Below are 20,218 nucleotides of genomic sequence, written 5' to 3' on the forward strand. Positions count from 1 at the left end.
ATAACAAGAACACTGCCGTAGGAGGCGTACTAACCGACTAAGGATACATTACAATACTTAGATAACAAGAACACTGCCGTACTAGGCGTACTAACGTACTAAGGATCCTTTAAAATTCTTAGATAACAAGAACACTGCTGTACGAGGCGTACTAACGGACTAAGGATCCTTTAAAATACTTAAATAACAAGAACACTGCCGTACTAGGCGTACTAATGTACTAAGGATCCTTTAAAATGCTTAGACAACCAGAACACTGCCGTACTAGGTGTACCAACGTACTAAGGATACATTACAACACTTAGATAACAAGAACACTGCCGCACTAGGCTTACTAACATACTAAGGATACATTACAACACTTAGATAACAAGAACACTGCCGTACTAGGTGTATTAACATACTAAGGATCCTTTAAAATACTTAGATAAGAAGAGCACTGCCGTACTAAGTGTACTAATGTACTAAGGATCCTTTAAAATGCTTAGATAACAAGAACACTACTGTACGAGGCATACTAACGTACTAAGGATACATTACAACACTTAAAAAAAACAACAAACAAAGAGAATGGAAATCACTTTCTGTCATCTGCCAGTAGAGAGGGAGATGGGAGAGCGGGAAAGTGGGGGGACATTCAGACGTCGTGGCCTTGAAGTTGTCGGATAGACGCATCCAGTTTCACTTTTCCTGGACTGGTGCGGTGTAAGCACAGCATCTCTAAATTCAAGAACAAATGAAAATACAGTCCTCGTCTTGATGGACAGAACGGGCTTATACCCAAATACACCGCAGGAGTAGCTGGGTGGGGACAGTGTGCAAGACACACGACTCCATTCCTACACAGTACATTAACAGAGTGCTCAAACTAAATCACTTGTCTGGAAAAGGTAGATAGACAGTGTATTCTCTAGCTGGAATATAACTAAAGATGAAGTCACGCAATTCTTTAAACAAGCAGATAACCACCACCCAGCTATCACGTTTACCGCTCTAATATATAGCAGACTGAAACCACACTCGTTGACAACAACATTTTCAATGGCGAACGATTCATAAATGAGTCTATATTGGATGAAAAAAAAACATTTCAAACCTGCTCAAATATTTCAGTACATGCACTTCTCCGGTTCCCATCCACCAGTGGTCAAAAAAGGGCTTCATCAAAGATGAGGCACTCAGACTTCTCCGAAAAAAAAAATCCTTGGAAAAGGATAAAACAAAACTTGCGGCATTCAACAGAAATTTAAGGAAAATAAGCAATCTTGCCTTTCACCACACGATACCGTCTAACGGTGCCTAATCCAAGAGAAATATTCATACAAAAGTGGCAGTTAATCCTAAAACAGCTGCTACTTTGCAAAATGTTCAAGGATCCCCCAGTTGTTTTGTTCAAAGGGGGTAGATCCTTAAAAGATCTACACGTTCGAGCCAAACTCTAAGCTGGCTATTATATGTGGATAGGAGATGGGTGGGCCTCTCACCCCATTGTCAACACTAAAAAGATAGAGTTTGTTCTCAAAGTTAATGTTTTGTCCAAACCAATTGTTTTAGAAACTGTCTCTGAAGAAACAGCTTGTTGTTTCGATTGATTGTCAATTGTAGTTCACTTTTGTTGTGTTTTGGTATACTTTGCAAGCATCTATGATTGGCTAGTAAACACACTTTTCTAGACTGAAGTAATGACTAAAGTTGTTAACTGTTCACGGGGTAATAAGAAGGTAATTAGAAATATTTTATTCATTTTCATAATATCGTTAAAAAATCATGGAATCGTCTCAGTCTATACGTGGGTCAAGACCCCCAAAATGGAGGATTTCTTATTACTCGTAGTTACAAATGCTACCATAAATTGCCAAAAACTTATATCCCTGCTCTATATCTTGGTGTGTGACAGCAATGTTATACTTTAAATCACTTGATCAAGCAACACTCGCATAAACTGAAAAACTTGGGCCATCATTCACTTTTAACTTGACCTCATTATGCATTAAAGGCACCAGGAAGGTGATAATAAAATGCCATTCTCGCTTAGTTTGCATGGCAATTTTCATTTTCTTCATGCCACGGTCAAAATTTGCCCTGTCTGTGTCCTTAGTTTTTTTAATCATCATCATCATCATCATTATTATTATTGTTTTTTGGGGGAGGGGCTGGGGTATGTATGAAACAACTATCATTTAATTGCCTACATCTGAATTCAACCTTGTTGCTTGGGAACAAGGTTTGTATCTATTCTGCTACTGATGGTAGTCTACAATGATATATTGTTAACTTCTAGCTACCTCAACTCCAGCTGGAAGTCCAACTTGATTTGAACTCGAATCCGAACTCTACCATCCCTTACTCCCACGTGATAATGTACTAAGAATCCTTTAAAATACCATGATATCAAGAGCACTGCGGTACTAAAAGAGGTATAATTTTGCATGAATATTAGGTGAATTTCATCCAGTTCATCCCTGATGGCCTAACCTGCGATCTTATCGCAGGTTACTGATGGCCACGATCAACGTTGTATTTGGCAGTGGGAAAAAGTCCTTGGCAACTTTGGCAGGCCATAAAGGCTCATAAAAAACTAAACATTTGGCTTAAAAACAGGTTAGATGACCTGAATCGGCATCGTCACATACAACAATCTCTTCATAACTGGCAGATAAGGCAAACTCTTGCTGAACAAGCTAACACCATTTTATTACTACCGGCAACTGGTTAAAAATATCAAGTGCTCAAACAAAGTTCAATACCACAGGGATTGCATAATTTATGCAACAACAATTTTAAGTGTCCTATTGTCCACTTCAGTAGGCCACTGCTAAGGGCAGGAATACATTCTTTGAGCCACCTCCTCCACTAAATCCTTGGGTCTAGCCAGAAGCATATCACCTTGACTAGGTGATATGCTTCTGGTCTACCTCACCATTGTTGCTCAACTTCTTGGTCAAAACTCAATGAGTTGTGCAGGAAAGTCTCCTCAGCTATTGATGCTTTAAAACATAATTATTGAGACCTTTTATTTCGTTGAATACTGCGATTTATAACGGCCTTGATGTTACCACTGTGGAGTAACCAAAGTGCTTGGAAAGAACGCCAGCAACATCTATGATCTTTAACATAGCAGTCTTTGCTCACGCTGTTATGGTGTCATCTACCATATGTCTTGTATCATCTTTCCATTGTCATGTAAGTAGGACCTGCACTTAGAGCTGTAGTACTCTGCCAAGTGTCAGTCTTTCCTGTTCTTCGAGATCATTTCTTGTGGATTTCAATTGTTTGCGCAGGTCTGTTATCTGTGGTGTCAAAGATGCCTCCTTTTCTTAACAATTCTAAACTTCTTTGCCAAAATGTTTTTCTGATCCTGTTCATTTTTTATACCCAATTCTCTCAATTTAGTCTTGCAATTGTCTTCAAAGTGCTTGAACCAACTGAGACTGCAAATTCTTCAACTGTTCAAAACCATAAATCTTGTTTTTCATTGTTGCTGCATCAACCAAGAATTTTGTTCAAGCTACTTTTGAGCGATTTCAGGCGATTTCAAAACTGTTTTGAACAGGTGTGGGTTTTTTTACTTTCGGTGGGGTTTGTATAAAACGAAGTTCCTGGTAATATTGGTTGATAACTGCAAATCTTGACGTTTCTTGTTTCTGCTTTGGTCGAGAACCATATTTGAGCTACTTTCGAGCGATTTCAAAACGATTTTGAAGGGGTCTTCAATTTGGGTCTTTGGTCTTTGTTTTATACCCACCCGTTTTGAGTCCGTTTTGACATTAATCTCCTCTGCAAATCTCCCATCGATGCTTTCGATCTCTATCTTTAATGGTATTGAATTATGGACTTTCTGGAATGGCTCTTGTATTCCTTGGATTCCGGTAACTTTCTCCTTTAAGAACGATTCATTTTGCGCATCATCTAATATGGCAACTTTTTACCATCGGCTTTGTTACACACCGTAACAGTTCGCAGCAAATAAGTTGCAGTCAACGTTTCGGAATTGCAGGTAATTGTCACTGCTCAGTTTGGTACACTCTTCCTTTGAGCGACAGAGTCAGTTCCTACTTCTCTTGCGGCGAATGTAGACATCGCAATGATCATTTGCATCAACTTCTGTCCCATGAAGTAAACAGTGGTGCATGATCGTGGAGATCGACGCGGCGGGATCAAGGATGGATGAACACGAGACAAGTCCGAGAGGAACTGGCACTTCGAATACAAAATGGCGGCTTGACTACACAGCACAACATGGGGAAAAGTCGCGAGTCTTTCTTAATTTGACCCATTTTTGACCAGAATTTTATCCTTCAAATGGGTAAAAGTTTCAGTTTCATTTAATTTTATGTTTTTTTCGTGATCTGAGTTGATCCGACCCAGACTGGCTGTCCGAGTTGATCCGGTCTGACTTTTGTACCCGCCTAATTTCATCATGGTCACAATATAAATGACGGTCTTGTATTTGCATGTGTCACGGTCAAATACGTTACTGCAGCTAGTATGGCAATGATCTTGTTATCCAAGTATTACAATGTATCCTTAGTACGTTAGTATGCCTAGTACCACAGTGTTCCCGTTACCTAGGTATTTTAAAGAATCCTTATTGCTTTAGTATGCCTAGTACGGAAGTTTTCTTGTTATCTAGGTGTTGTAATGCATCCTTAGTACGTTATTACGCCTCGTACTGCAGTGTTCCCATTATCTAAGTATTTTAAAGAACCCTTATTATGTTAGTACGCCTAGTACCGCAGTTTTCTTGCTATCTAGGTGTTGTAATGCATCCTTAGTACGTTAGTACACCTCCTACAGCAGTGTTCCCATTATCTAAGTATTTTAAAGGATCCTTATTATGTTAGTACGCCTAGTTCCACAGTTTTCTTGTTATCTAGGTGTTGTAATCTATCCTTAGTACATTAGTATGCCTCGTACGGCAGCGTTCTTGTTATCTAAGTATTTTAAAGGATCCTTAGTACGTTAGTACGCCTCGTACGGCAGTGTTCTTGTTATCTAAGTGTTGCAATGTAGCCTTAGTAAGTTAGTACGCCTTGTACGGCAGTGTTCCCGCTATCTAAATATTTAACTACGGTGGTGGTGTTGACATCAAAGTATTTTGACATATCTGTAGTATGTCAGTACTCCTCGTACTGCAGTGTTTTCGTACAAGAGCTAATCAAAGAAGGAAGAGGAGGTTAATTATCGTACTGCAGTGTTTTTGTAGCAGAGCTAATCAAAGTAGAAAGAGGAGGTTAATTAAATGAGCCAAAAAATACAAAACAGCGTACCGAGCAAAATAAAAGGACTACAAAACATTAGTATGGTAATCGGACGTACTAAAGAAAAAAAAATGAAATGAGCTCCTAAATTGGGTAGCATGTAATTTCACTATAACATTTCAATTAAAAATTTCAACGAAATGGTATTTGATAACTCCTCCAGGGTCGACTTAGCTAAGCTGCTAAGTTTCCTTGTTTTCAGGAAACGAGAGAAAGCATGACACTGTTGGTGGTGAAAGGTTATAGATGCAAATTAGTTCAAATGTTTTGTTTAAACCTTGGACCGGAGTCTAAACAAGTGATGTTCTTACAAATTACTTTGAACTTGGATACTATTTAATGAAGATCATAGACATAAGTATATGTTAAAAGAAGTGAAATTCCCGCTGTAATACACTGATATGTGTGCGGCGGTAAAGAAAACCCTGCTGCAGATCACAGTTTCTATAGGTTAATCTCTTCATCTACCACATTAACTCTCACTTCTAGTATCATAAAATGATGCGCTCTGTATGCAATCAAGGAATTGACTCAAAGCTTGTGGACCGAAAATAACTTTGAGATTGTGCAGATGACTGATGTGCTTACCACTTTCAATGAAGTAAAGTTGGCAAGGATAAATTCAAACCTAGTTAATATACCTTAAGATAAACGTGACAATCCAAATTTCAGATCCAGGCTGAAAATAAGCAACAGTATATCATGTTTAGGCTTCAGGTCTTGATGTAAAAGATACCACTCTTGTCTTCGAAGTCTCTAATTGTGTACTCAAGAGGGTTTTAAAGGTGTACAAAATTGTTCCAATCTGTTGCATTCATTTTGGTGAATCTAAACTCTAATGTCTATAATGTGTATTTTCCATCAAGGCTGGACAGAAATTATGAGGTAGAAAATTAGTGGGTAATAACAATATGAAGAATAAACTTGGATAAATCAAGTGAACCAGTGACCTCACAAGGTCCTTAAACCCGAACACAGTTTTACTGCGAAAAGTCTATTTCGGCAGCTAAAAACAGCACTTTCCATTACAATTTGACAAAAATAAAGTTCAACAAGATTATAAACACAATTGAAACTATAGATTGAGTGACAAAATAGGATACACAAATTTTGTTTCAGTGGCACTTCAAGTGTTACATATTTTCTGCCTTTCACCGGTAACCTTTTCCTTTCTTTTCTTAAAACTTTCTAAGCGCAAAATGTTTTCCTTGCTTTGCTCTGCAAATTTTGTGTCTGGTGCCAAGTCTGTGCTTTTATTGTGTCAGTCGTTGTGATTGGTTTGTTGCATCAGCTCTTGAATTTGATGAGAATAAGCAACTTGATCACAAAAGGACAATAAATTTTGCCCTCATTTGCATAGTTTTCCAAATAGTTATTTCATAAAAGTAATAGACCACTCTTTCTATGGGTTTACCAGTGCAATAAAGCACTTGGAATGTTGGGTGGACACTTGAAAAGCTTATAAATCACAAGCCATTGGCGAGTGATTTACAAGCTTTTCTTGTGTTCTCCCAACATCCTGCATGGTTTATTGCACTGGTAAACCCAAAGAGGAAGAGTGGTCTATTTCTTAATTAGAAAAGCCTGATAATAATTATACAACATATACCTAGTACAGTCTTGGGAAGGAATCTTGCACTGGTTACTAAATCAAAGTCTGGACCAAACAATGCCTCCAGAGCTAAAAAAAACAAATGAGAATGACAAGAGAAAGACATTCCACTTTAGTGCAAACATTGAACTAAACTTATGTTTTACTGTGTTTAAAAATGGAAAAAGTGTAGTCAGGAGATGTCATAAGTTCTATGGAAAAAGGTTTGCCACTGACTCTTGATACAATGTATTTTTCAACAGGTGTTTCGGCTAATGCTTAAGCCTTCATCAGTGATATGAAAGCGAAGTTCATTGTCATACACTATTTAAAGTAACGTAACGCAAAGCTTGCGCATGTGACCATATAATTCATGCTTGCACGATGCCTTTGTAGGCTTCTGGAAGTATGATATGATCGTTCCAGGCGTTCAGGTCCAATGTAGAGTGCCAGGCTTTGAGGAAAAGTCACTTGTGGTAATTAGCTTCGAAACCAACGACCTTGACAATTTCAAAGTTTATGTTCTGGTTGAAATGGTGGACATGGCTTGCAACTTTGGAGTTTTGGTCAAAACCTGCCACTGCCTTTTTGCACTCAGCAATTCAGTTCTTAAATGGTTTTTCTGTTTGGCCATAGTACACAAAATTACACTGTGTGCAATTGATTTTGAACACTATGCCTGATTTCTGGCGGTCAGAATCATCTCGCTCTTTGGGGCATGGAAGAAGGCTATTGATGGTTAGTTGTGGTTTGTAAGCTACTTTGACCTTTTGCTTTTTCAAAATGCGACCTATTTTCTCGGAAATGCCCTGGACATACGGCAGCACTACAAAAAAAGCAATTGAAGTTGTTCTCAGCGGGTTGTTAGGTTAATGCCCTCTTGCAGTTTTGAATAAAAGACATGAGATACCAGTGATTGTTATCTCGCAGAACGGCTTTGACTTGTTGTGTTTCTTCTCGTTTTCCTTCATTCGTTGACGGAATATTGTTAGCTCTTTTCAGCAAAGTGTTGACCACGGATGTTTTGTGACACAAAAATAAATCGAGATAACGGTCAGTGTTTGTTGGTTTTCTGTAAACATCCACTTGAATATTTGTGCTGCATCTTCTTGTAATGGTGTCAAGAAAAGGTAAGCCCTGCCCATTGGTGTTTTCTAGTTCCATAAATGGTTATGGAAGAAATTGAGGAAACGGCGATATCCACATTCCTGCATCCTCCTAAATGGTGGTTTCGCAATGTTGACGATAGTCATTCTTGTTTAAATAAATGGCATGCAATGCATGCAGAAGCGATGAAGTGTATGTGTTATTTCTAAAATTGTTCTAAGAAAATTGGAACATAAACAGACAGGCTGATGATTAAACTTAATTAAAAGTAAAAGTAAGGTACAACCTGTGTGGGAAGTAGCTGTATGGTAAGTAGCTTTGCATAGTAGGGTTTTGAGAGTCCAAGTGATCACTTGCATTGCAAGCTCACTTGTTCCCTTTGTTCAATTGTTCCTCTTTGAACTGAATAATGCAATTCACCTTTCTCCCTTTTGTTTACTTTTCGAAATGACCGGAAGTGAGACTTAAAAATTTTTATGAAATAAAACAATGTAAAAGAATATTGTGATAGATGTCCCCAAGAGAAATCCAGTGGCAGATCCAGACTTTCACCAATACAGTTTATTTCAGTTCACAGATAAGTTAAGTTCAGATATTTCAGTGCTCATACACTGCTCTGACAGTGCTCATTCAATTGAATTCACCTCAAGACAGCAAAAAGTCTGGGCTAAACAGCGCTCACCAATACGTAAATTTAATGTTGATCCTTGACCTATCGTGTGTGCAACTTGCTTGCTTGTATGTATAGATAATGTGTTCGTATTATCAGTTTGCCGGTGAGTGCAAATTTATCCGATATTGCATAAACCACAATCCACAATAAAATATTATTTTAAACAATGAAATTAAAGACACTCCATGGATCCTACAAACTGCAAAAGACAGCTGCAAAGGATAAGTTCCTAGTTCCCGGAAACCAAAGATGGCAAACAAACTCTTTCTGCTGATCCTAGAAGCTGCAAAGAAATGAAGAAACTTGCTTCTCTCTGGATAAAGTGAAACGTGTTGTTTAAAGTACATCAACAACATACGCAAACTTGAAAACAACAAACAGTATCTTCATTGTTTCTCTCTGAAATCAACACCTTATCTTGAAATAACAGAAATTAATTTTGGCAACGCTAATTACCTCACTGGAAATTAATTAATGTTTTTCACCTTATCGCTGTTTTTAATGAACCTTCCTATTGATTTACCACTGACAAAACCATTATCTATTGTTTAATCACAACCACTCTTCCGTTGAGAGAAAATTTAAAATACATTTGTAAAACTTTACAAAAAACTAAAATCTGCAAATGAATTGTAACTTGAATTCATTATCACTACTGTAAACCTTCTGTTTTGTTACAAAAATAACCTGTTTTCCATTGTGAATGTTTTTCAGCTGAAAATCCTGTGGTTAAATCACGTCTTCGAGACTCTTCTAGTTGTTTTTCACAAACCACAGCTAGACCTGCTCTTATCATGCGTGGCAGCTATAAGCTGTTTTCATTACAGAAAAAGGATTAGTTCTTCAGTATATTACCTTTTTTAAAGTTGAAAGATACATTGCATTGCCTCCAGGTAAAATGTAAACAATGGCATAATTAACCAGAACTTCCCTCTTGCACCACTTGAATATTCTTTGGCTTTCATGTAAATGTTGTGTTACCCAACTGCTGCTCTGTATTGCATCAAAGAGACCATAATCTAAGCTACATTAACCAGTTCTGATAAAGACAAAACCTTCAGCTGGCTCACCTTTTTGTAACACTATTCTCCATTGCTTTCTCCTATCTCAACTGCTTTCACAGCGAACTTCTTCAATGCTCTTCTTCAATTCTAGTTCAATTTCACTACTATTTCAGTCCACAGATATGTTTAGTTCGGCCCTAAACAATGCTCACCAATACATAAATTTAATGTGGACCCTTGACCTATCGCAGGTCCCACACACATAAGTTAATTTCAGATATTTCAGTGCTCATACAATGCTCACACAGTGCTTATTTACTACCTCCCAGAGTGTTTTTCCCTTCCACAGAGGGGTGAATTGTGTGCAACATAAGCGCGATGGACATAAGTGCAATGAAACTATGCGAAATCACTATCCAAAGGAATGCAAGCACACCAGCATGAAGCGATGACGTCACACAATACGTCATCGCTTCAAAAGGATCAAGTCAACGAGTTTCAAACATCTGAACTCAATTAACCCAAATATACAGTTCACTTTGGAACTAGCAAACACCAATGGGCAAGGCCGAGAAAATAGGTCACAGTTTGAAACAACAAAAGGTCACAGTAGCTTACAAACCACAACTAACCATCAATAGCCTTTTTCCACACCCCAAAGAGCGAGACGATTCTGACCGCCAGAAATCAGGCATAGTGTTCAAAATCAATTGCACACAGTGTAATTTTGTGTACTACGGCCAAACAGAAAGATCATTAAAGACCTGAATTGCGGAGCACAAAAAGGCAGTGGCAGGTTTTGACCAAAACTCCAAAGTTGCAAGCCATGTCCACCATTTCAACCAGAACATAAACTTTGAAAACGTCAAGGTCGCTGGTTTCAAAGCTACTTACCACGAGAGACTTTTCGTCGAAGCCTGACACTCTACTTTGGACCCGAATGCTGGGAACGATCATATCGTACTTCCAGAAGCCTACAAAGGCATCGCGCGAGCATGAATTATATGGTCATGCATGGAAGCTTTGTGTTACATTACTTTAAATAGCATATGACAACGAACTTCGCTTTCATATCACTGATGAAGGCTTAAGTATTAGCCAAAACATCTGTTGAAAAATATCAAGAGTCAGTGGCAAACCTTTTTCCATAGAACTTATGTTTTACTGTTTTGCTGTGTGTCCTTGTTCCTTGGTTGCTACATGTACAAAGCTTCAACTTGAGCTACTTGTAACTCACCCTCCTCATCACTGTTTGGAGAAGTCTCTCGTTTTGCAATCTTACCAAGCGTTTTGAATACAAGTGCTGGGTTATCTAAATAATGATAATATCAATATAATATGTAATTTAAGAAAACTATGATTGATTATGCCAAGAAGTATTAAGAGTCATTGTCAGAGAAAACTGGGCAGTACCAAAAGATCAAGGTCGGCCGTTTACATTCATCTTTTCACAGTATAAAAGCTATCCGAAAAGATTAACAACTATGACATTTGCAGAGGTAGGGGTTCGTTCTTCTTCGAGATATAATCACATCATGATTTTGGCCTCTTAAGCGGTTTAAAATGATCAACATTTCGGGCAACTTTAGGTGAGCGTAAAAGATACTTCCTACAAATTCCAGAAACTCTTATTTTCATGAGATAATATTTGTTCCCTTATTAGTTGATTGAGAAATATTAGAGGTCTTTGCATTAATTTTATGGTTTTCACGAGGTGCCAAATATCACCGCTGAATCATGAATGAGTGTGACCCAAATTTTAGCCATTTTCAGTGAGTCGTTTTTCAAAAGTGCGGCAGTTTATTTCCACAGAAAGACATTTTTGTGATAGTCTTTTGCACTGTTATCAATATCCAGTTTAGTTAAAATTGGTATCTACAGGCAAATCGGAGTAATTGGTCTCGCAAAGTCCAAAAAATTCATTAGCCAGAAATATTTCCCTCCAAATTTTTAGCGAAGAATATCACCTTATACTGACGTCCTGCGATTGTTATCCATGATTTACCAAAATATTTGCAAAAAATAGTTAGCTGGACTGCAGAATTATAGAATATTTAAGCTGTGAAATCGTTATTAACTTATGTAAACATTTCAAACTTCAAGTTGACAAATCCTTACCATTATCTAGGCTAAATTTTGCCGCAAAAATTCTATTTTTAACGTCACGCTGCATGGAAAAACAGAGTGGATCCTCAGTTCGCTGGCCTCTTGGTGTTTAGTAGAACAAACTGCAAGTTATTAGTGAACGAGGCTTTTCCCTGAATTTTAAGTTTGGAACTTCAGCAAACCCCTTGTTTACATCGATTTTCTCGTTTTCGGAAGGCGTGACGCGTAACAGATTCAACCGTCAGATGACAGAACTTCGAAATGTCTGTCTTACCTAAAGGTTTTTCCTTAGTTTTGAAAATATTAGCTGTTCTTTCGGATGAGAAAAATCGTCTAGCATTGTTGATGGCAGGCCAGTTTTTCTTCAATTATTAGCGTGCAAACGAGATAGTCAAGGAAAGACGTCAGAGGTGGTGTCTATTTGGCACAGCCAAATATAAACAATGAAACACAGCAATGCAGATTTCGTAGGCCGCTATCTGGCCAACGAAAGGATCACGACTGGAATGTGAAAAAATTGAATAAACTTCTCAATACGTGTAGTCGTTGCAAGGTCAAGATTGCCAGCAGAAGTCTTTCTTACGTTCATTGTTGTCGTTTGTATTGTCGCAGGTTGGTACACCGTCTTGTTTTCCGTTTCATTTCCTTTGGTATTACCTCGTGAACGCAATTGACTTAGGACAACTTGCTGTGGAGCTGATTCAAAGGTCTCTTAAGATGTCTCGAAAACTCACACCTGGAAAAATCTGCTGAATTTAACAGAATTAATCGAAGAATATGGATCCGTAGTGTGTAGATATATATACTTGGTTTATAAACAATCATTGGATGAGGTTTTTGTGATATCCAGAATAATCAAGGTTGAGGTAGGGGTTATCAGCCTCAGCCTTTGGCTTCAGCTGATAACCCTTACCGAGACCTTGATTGTTCTGGATATCACAAAAACCGAATCTAATAATTGTTTTATTATACATTGAATGAAAAAAATAGAAGTCATGTTTTTGCTCCTTCACCAACGGCAAGTAACACAAAGCATGCGAACTTGACATGATTACCCGTGACCTTGAGTGTCCTTGACGTGTTATTGTATAATCTGCAGAGATGAGGTCACAGGCGCTGATTTCAAAAATTCACTGTACGCTTTCAGCCAGTCAGAAAAGAGATAGTGAGTTCAATGTATAATGATACTTATAATGCAACCGAAAAACCATACGAATCCTGGGTGTTATTTTCGTGATCCAGGAGAGGAATGTACCACCACAGGCTAATTTTTTTTCCTCTCTCTGCCGATTCTGCCTGTGACATTGTATCGACGAACTGTAAACAAGACGTCTTTAAGTTATCCGCGGTAAACACGAACACATTTGTCGGGTCTGAGTTTTCGAGACACGAAGACAGTCTGACTTTTTCGGGTCTGAGTTTTCGTTTTCGGGCGTGTTAGTTTACTGGCCTAAGGTCTGAGTTTTCAATCTCGCAAGTTGCCCAAAAAACTCCAAAGAAAACCAAATGATGAAAACTAAACACTAAGCTGACTTACGTGTAAATGGCAAATGAGTCGTTAGAAAACTAAATGAAATTGAAATGTCGTTTTCTTCCACCCCCTTGCAAACAACAAGGTGTGGGTGGTAGTGAGATGGGGGTTGTCCTTTCTCCATTGCCACTGTCATGGCACCTCGTTCCACCCCTGCATCCTCCTTGAATGGGGCAGGAAAGATAAAAACACTACCCTCTGGAAAAATATCGTTTCTTTTTTAACAATCCACTCAGTCATTATTCCTTTTATTTTAGAGATTCAGATCAGTTGAACCATCTTGTTTTTGTAGATATTCTTGAGCTACCGTCCCATTTACCTTAGCACGAATACAACTGCATTTTGGCAGGGTTAATGAAAATGAATTTGCCTCCGCAAGACTTTTTTCATGAACCACGTTAAAACTATCTCAATTAATCTTCAGAGCAACTTAGTTGCGTGCAAAATGTAATTCAATTTACATTCTCATGGATCACAAAAATATTGCGATCTCGTTCTTTATGAACTCTGACAACAACAGCAGTAAAGTTAACAAGAAATTATCAATACAAATTTGCATGTAATTTCGTTGCATTGAAGGGGTTTTGTGGTCAATATTGACAGAAGCAACATTATGTTACTTTTGTTGAAAGTAAAAGTTCCAGAGCGAAAAACAAGACGCTGTACTAACCTGCGATGATTCAAACGGCAACATTAAACGCAAGAAAGATTTCCGCTGGCAATACTGGCCTAGCAACGATTACACGTATTGAGATGTTTATCCCAGTCGTCTGTCCTTTTTGATCCTTTGGTGGGCCGGAGAGCAGGGAGCTGTATTTCCTCATTGTTTACATTAGGTTGTGGCAAATAGACACCACCTCTGTCGTCTTTCCTCGACTATCTCGTTTGCATGCTAATAATTGAAAAAAAAAACTGCCCCGCCACCAGCAATGCTAGGCAATTTTGTTGATCCGAAAGAACAGCGAATATTTTCAAAAGCAAGGAAAAACCTTTAGGTGAGATCGACATCTTGAAGTCCTGTCATCTGACCGTTGAATCTGTAATGCGTCACGCCTTCCGAAAACGAGAAAATCGATGTAAACAAGGGGTTTGCCGAAGCCCCAAAATTAAATCCAGGGAAAAGCTTTGCTCACTATTAACTTGCAGTTTATTCTACTAAACAGCAAAAGAGACCAGCCAACTGAGGATCCACTCTGTTTTCCCATGCAGCAAGACGTTAAAAATAGAATTTCGTGGCAAAATTTAGCCTAAATAATGGTAAGGATTTGGCCAGTTTGAAATGTTTCCATAACTCAATAACGATGTCACAGCTTAAATATTCTATTCTGCAGTCCAGCTAACTATTTTTTGCAAATATTTGAGTAAATCATGGATAACAATCGCAGAAAGTCGGTATGAGGTGATACTCTGCGCTAAACATTTGGCAGGAAATATTTCTGGCTAATGAATTTTTTTGGACTTTGAGAGACCAATTACTCTGATTTGCCTGTAGATACCAATTTTAACTAAACTGGATATTGATAAAAGTGCAAAAGACTATCACAAAAATGTCTTTCTGTGGAAATAAACTGCCGCACTTTTGAAAAACGACTCACTGAAAGTGGCTAAAATTTGGGTCACGTTCATTAATGATTCGGCGGCGATATTTGGCACCTCGTAAAAACTGTAGAATTAATGCGAAAGACCTCTAATATTTCTCAATCAACTAATCAGGGGACAAATATTATCTCACGAAAATAAGAGTTTCTGGAATTTGTAGGAAGTATCTTTTAGGCTCACCTAAAGTTTCCCGAAATTTCAGCCATTTTAGACTGCTTGAGAGGCCGAAATCATGATGTGGTGATATCTTGAAGAAAAATGAACGCCTACCTCGGCAAATGCCATGGTTGTTAATCTTTTCAGATAGCTTTTATACTGTGAAAAGATGAATGTAAACGGCCAACCTCGATCTTTTGGTACTGCCCGGTTTTCTCTGACAATGACACTTAATTTAAACATTTCACATTTTGGTATTGTGAGCTTATCTACAAAATGACAACGTAATAGCAGATTATTGAAGTAAGCTTAAGGTTACAGTATACCTTCGGGTTGGCAATTTTCTTCAAATTTGGATTTTTGGGTCAAAATAGTGGTCGAAGAATAATCTCTAATTTCTGAAAAAAATTTTGAAAAAGGCTAAATATTGGTGGAGAAATGGCGGTTTTATGTTTTCACCGGAAGTAAAAGTTTACCTCTTGATTGACAGCCATATGGCGCATATGCAATCAACCGAGACGATTTTCGCAGGAATTACCTATATGGATGTCACGAATTGACTACTCAGTTGATCAGCATTGTTGTTCTGACTACCCAGCATTTTTTGGTATTAGGCGCATCTCTATTAAGTTATAAGTAAACATAGACCACGTTTAAACCATGGACCAGTTCGAAAAAGCGAAAACAGCGAAGAACAAATGAAAATACATCAATGAGTGAAGAAGCGAAAGTTCGCCACGCGGATGAAGCTATAGTTATCGTATAAGGCGGGCAAATATTCGTGGTCAGAGAAAAGAAAGGTTCTGTAAAAATTTCGGAACTTGACAGCAATAACAGGGATGCTGAGTCCGATATCGACGAATCGTCAGACTCATTGAGACCATTTGAAATATTATCCATGCACAGTTGCCCACACACAGTTGCTCTCTGTGCTTTCTTTTGTTTGTTTCCTTTGCTCAGCCACTCTAGCGTTCGTATCTTTTTTAGTCTTCCCCATTTTGCCAGACCAGCTTCAAGAAAAACCGACCTACAGAAAAATTATCTCTCTGCCTTCGGTTCCTTGAGCGCATTGCTAAACACAAGAGTGTTTTAGCGATTCGCGCGTAAATTTCACCAGGAGGTTAATGGTAGTAAACTTTCCCTGCACTGATTGGCTTAGTTATCTGAGAACCCAGTTGAAGGCGTTTGTGGGCCGAGTTTGTTTGCGAAGTAGAAAATTTTTCTTAGCGCTGTTTTCTCGAATAAATTTTTTCACTTGAAGTAGACACTTTAAAGAGTTATAACTCAAAGGGATTTTGTTCAATTGCTCTTAAATTTGGACAGTGGCTAGTTTAACATATAAACTACAAAAGCGTGTCTGGGAATTGTTCATTTTGAGATACTTTTTCTTTGAGAGCGATTTTTGTACGATTACTCCACATTTTTTTAATCCTATTTTGAAAATGTTCTGTAACTTTTTACTGCAATTGAATATGCCAAAACGCAGACACGTTTTTTAAGCGCTTTGGGCCCTGAAACCGAGGAAAAAATTAAATTGGCAAAAAACGAAATTCGCTTTGACTTGTAGCTTTCGAAAGGTGATTTGGGCGCTCGCATTTAGTGGTCGTGAAAAATTCAACAATTCATTTTCTTTCAAAATTCTTGGTATAGTTTGATAGCCAGCTCCATAAGCTTTAATTTGATATAGGGGTTTAGGTATCTACAGCTTAAACTGCACGAGCTACATCGCATGCACGCGAGACACCCCTGAAGGTATACTGTAACCTTAATTCAGTAAATAAAATATGTTGCTACTGACAAAAATCTTATTAAGAATGAAACAATTTTTTCAAACTATTATTGTCACCCAGTTAGACTGGAAGTTTCAGGCAGCTGCAGTACCAAATTACATACATACAGTACATACTTTACTGAACCTCCCCATTGGGGCTTTTTAGGAACATTTTCAGGAATATTCATTTCTCAAATGTAAAGAAATGGTCAGAAAAATAATCTCTTATGTCAGTTTAATGAAAAACAAAACCTTCCAAGAAAATGTGGTTGGGTAATCTCACATTAAACTAATTCTAAGGAGAAATCTACTGGACCTAACAAGGCTTTGTCTTTTGGAATTCATCTAGTAACAAACTACAATTGTGTATAAAACATGAATGTAGGATGAGGTCAAGTTGTCAATATGGTAACGTGAAAACAGCTGCTGACCTTGCAACTCCTTTTCTCCACTATCATTGTCACAATAAAACAGGGCATGGATTTGGTAAAGACTTGTTTGAATGACTCGTACAACTTCACACACTTGAGATTTGATACTTGTAGCTGAAAAGAAATGATTAGAGTGGTGTCACCATGATTCATACATGCAGGCAAGAAGGCCCATATAGTTATGTAAAGGTTATATGAATATCATAAAGTTATTCATTTTGAGTGATGGTTTGGGTAAGAACTACTGAAAACTTAATAGCACTGAATACACTGTATGCCATGTACTTGTCAAAAGGTATAAAATTGCAGAACAATGATACTTCTTCAATAACAATTCTCATCCCCTCAGGCCATGACCCATTTGGCTGCCGACCAAAAGGACGAACCCTCTAGGGAATGAATAAGGTAAAGGTACACTCTGTTTCAGGACTGTGAGCAGCCCATACAGCTGGAGCTTATCTCGGTTTCTGCAGCATTAAGTGACTAGGAGTATTTCCTCTGGATGGGATGCTAGTCCATCACAGGGTTAGCTCCCAGCATTAAATATGCCAGTATCCATTAATTTTATACACCTCGGGGTAGAGAGAGGTACTGTGAGAGTTAAGTGTCTTGACGAAGAACACCACACAAATTTTCATGGCAAATGTTCATCTTGGAGCTCGTATTTCATGTTTTTTGGTATTGTTTATATTACGCATTTGTTCTTTTTCCTTTGGCTAATTTGTCCGTTTTAGTGCCTTTCTCTTCAATGCGACAGCGAGATAGAAAACATGTTGCAATGTGATGCTTTTCCCGGAAATCCTGATGCATTGTTTTTGACACTAGGAGGACCTGGTTTACGAACCTTTACGAGCTAAAATCTTGCATTTGATTTTGGGAGGAATACATGTACATCCACTTTGAACGAATTTATAGGGTATGCAGATTTGACAGATTTTTGTGAAATTTTGCCAGAACATTCCACGGATAATGATGACTGAAAGTGTGTCAGAAATTTTAATATTCAATATATTTTTTCCCGTGGCATCCATTTACGCAACAGGTCTCGCATATTTTAGCTACTTCAACTTTAGATGCGGATATCTAAACAACCAATCAGGATATCGATTGTTGATTGATGCCTTGTAAATAAGACTGTGCAGCCATTTTGCTGGTGTGGCAGCATCCAATAGTCGATAAATTTAATAGAAGAAACCTCAGTCGTTTCACACCTTACCCACTCCTGACACAAAAGAAAAACTCACTTCAATTGTATTTTTATCGTTAACTACATTTATTAAAGATTGAAGCGCAGCTAGGATGAGACATAATCAAAAGAATTCAAAAAAGAATTCAAAACATGAGCTTTCAGCTGTCTATCTACAGCCTTTGAAGGTTTTGATTTCAGTTTCAATTTGTAACTTTTTGGTGAGGTATTCTGTTTATATTGTTTGTCCTTTAGTTTTGAGTTTGAATAATCTCACACTACACAAAACACTTTCATTCAAGAGAAATTGATACTTCAGATAACTTTTAATCCTGGGTTAGCCAGTTCAAAACCATCTTTCAGACAACCCAGACAAGTACACTAACCATCAGGCCCCTGCACTTCCACAAACAAGAATAAGCCTCACCAAAATCCAAATTGAGACTTGAAGACAAATGACATTATTTTATAGAGTGAATGTTGTGAGAAGCATGAAAAACCACCAGAAAACCATGTGGCTTCCCTTTCATCTTTTCTTGATATCTCACATTGAATTTTTTCAAAACTGTATTGAAAACTCCTGTGTCCAAACTGATTCCCAGTCTTACTCACAAGATTCATGTCTTCGTTTATCATGAGAACTCTTGATTGACGTGATTGCCCAATTATTCAATATCCGAGGCCCAGTGACCCAGAACTAGTCTGTCCACAGACCCTCTATTTTGTCTTGAGTTCATTGAGATGGCAAGCTTAGCAAAATATTAACCCACTGTGCAGGATATGAAAAAGGTGGGGGAACAACAAAAATATAGGGTCTGTGGACTTCTTTCGAGAAACTGAAATCTCCATTTCTCCTGAAACAGAAAATTACCATTCGCTAAAAGGCCATTGACATGCCACTATGACAGCGATCCTTTACATATGTTCAGCATGCGTTTTGAAGCCATTGTCATCTTTTCATATAGAGATGCTTGCCACCAAATTTGCATAATGTGACTGTAATGTTACATAGTCAATCTTCACACAGAATCATTATGAAAACAAGCTCGCTTCTTCAGTGAAATCTTTGGATTTCAAGCAGTTATACCTATAGTCTTGTTATTTAGTCACGAAATGTTTTCCCAACTGTACTTGATTACCACAAGCAGAAAAAAATGGAAGATCACACAGGAGGTCTATACATTTTGTATTTTTCATGACAAGTTTGTGGAGACGGAAAATAACAGCGTCATAGCCTACAGAAATCATATGGTTCTGATTTCCCCTCTCATTTTTTTCCAAGTAAAAATAATTTTATACAATAAATGGGATGTTACTAAAACTGGGAACGGGGAACGGGGAACAGGGAAAGGGGGTCTGGGAATGAGTTTACAGTGGTAACCCACCTAAGAATTCAGCATGGCGGACAAAGGAAAAGAAAAGGGAACAATTTGGGGAAATGTGAGGGAAGTGTTATGGTTGTAAACATAAGTTTCTACCAGCTGTGCTCCAGAGTCCAATATGGTACTGGGATAAACAAAGCATGAAATAGCGTCTGGGGAGAAATTGAATCAATATTATCACATGCTACCCCAATCAGTCAGTACAAAATGCAGACTGCAGACCAGGTACAAAATGCAGACTGCAGTATGGGTAAAAAGCAGACAGAGACTAAAGACTGTTTTTCGCCTGATATGTGAAACGTGTCATCTAAAAACATACCGACTGTCACACAGTAGCTTTTCCGCAGTCATCTTTCACTAAAATTAGCATTATTGTGGAATATTCCTTGTTCGTTTCCTCATACATCTTGTCTTTAACAA

At 38.0% G+C, this 20,218-nt stretch overlaps 1 protein-coding gene across 1 annotated transcript in view; it reads right to left on the minus strand.

Moving 5' to 3' along the window:
• Window positions 1-20,218, minus strand: part of LOC110046715 (conserved oligomeric Golgi complex subunit 1-like) — a 99,442-nt gene that overhangs the window by 37,831 nt on the left and 41,393 nt on the right. The window contains exons 11-13 of the mRNA XM_089296032.1: window positions 17,231-17,344; window positions 10,874-10,948; window positions 6,871-6,942 (exon numbers count right to left, since the gene is read on the minus strand). Of these exons, the coding sequence (XP_089152158.1) occupies window positions 6,871-6,942; window positions 10,874-10,948; window positions 17,231-17,344 (261 nt within the window). The remainder of the gene's footprint in view (window positions 1-6,870; window positions 6,943-10,873; window positions 10,949-17,230; window positions 17,345-20,218) is intronic.

This window comes from Orbicella faveolata, unplaced genomic scaffold (assembly GCF_042242905.1).
Source record: "Orbicella faveolata isolate gen_17 unplaced genomic scaffold, um_ofav_v1 contig_26, whole genome shotgun sequence".
NCBI lineage: Eukaryota > Metazoa > Cnidaria > Anthozoa > Scleractinia > Merulinidae > Orbicella > Orbicella faveolata.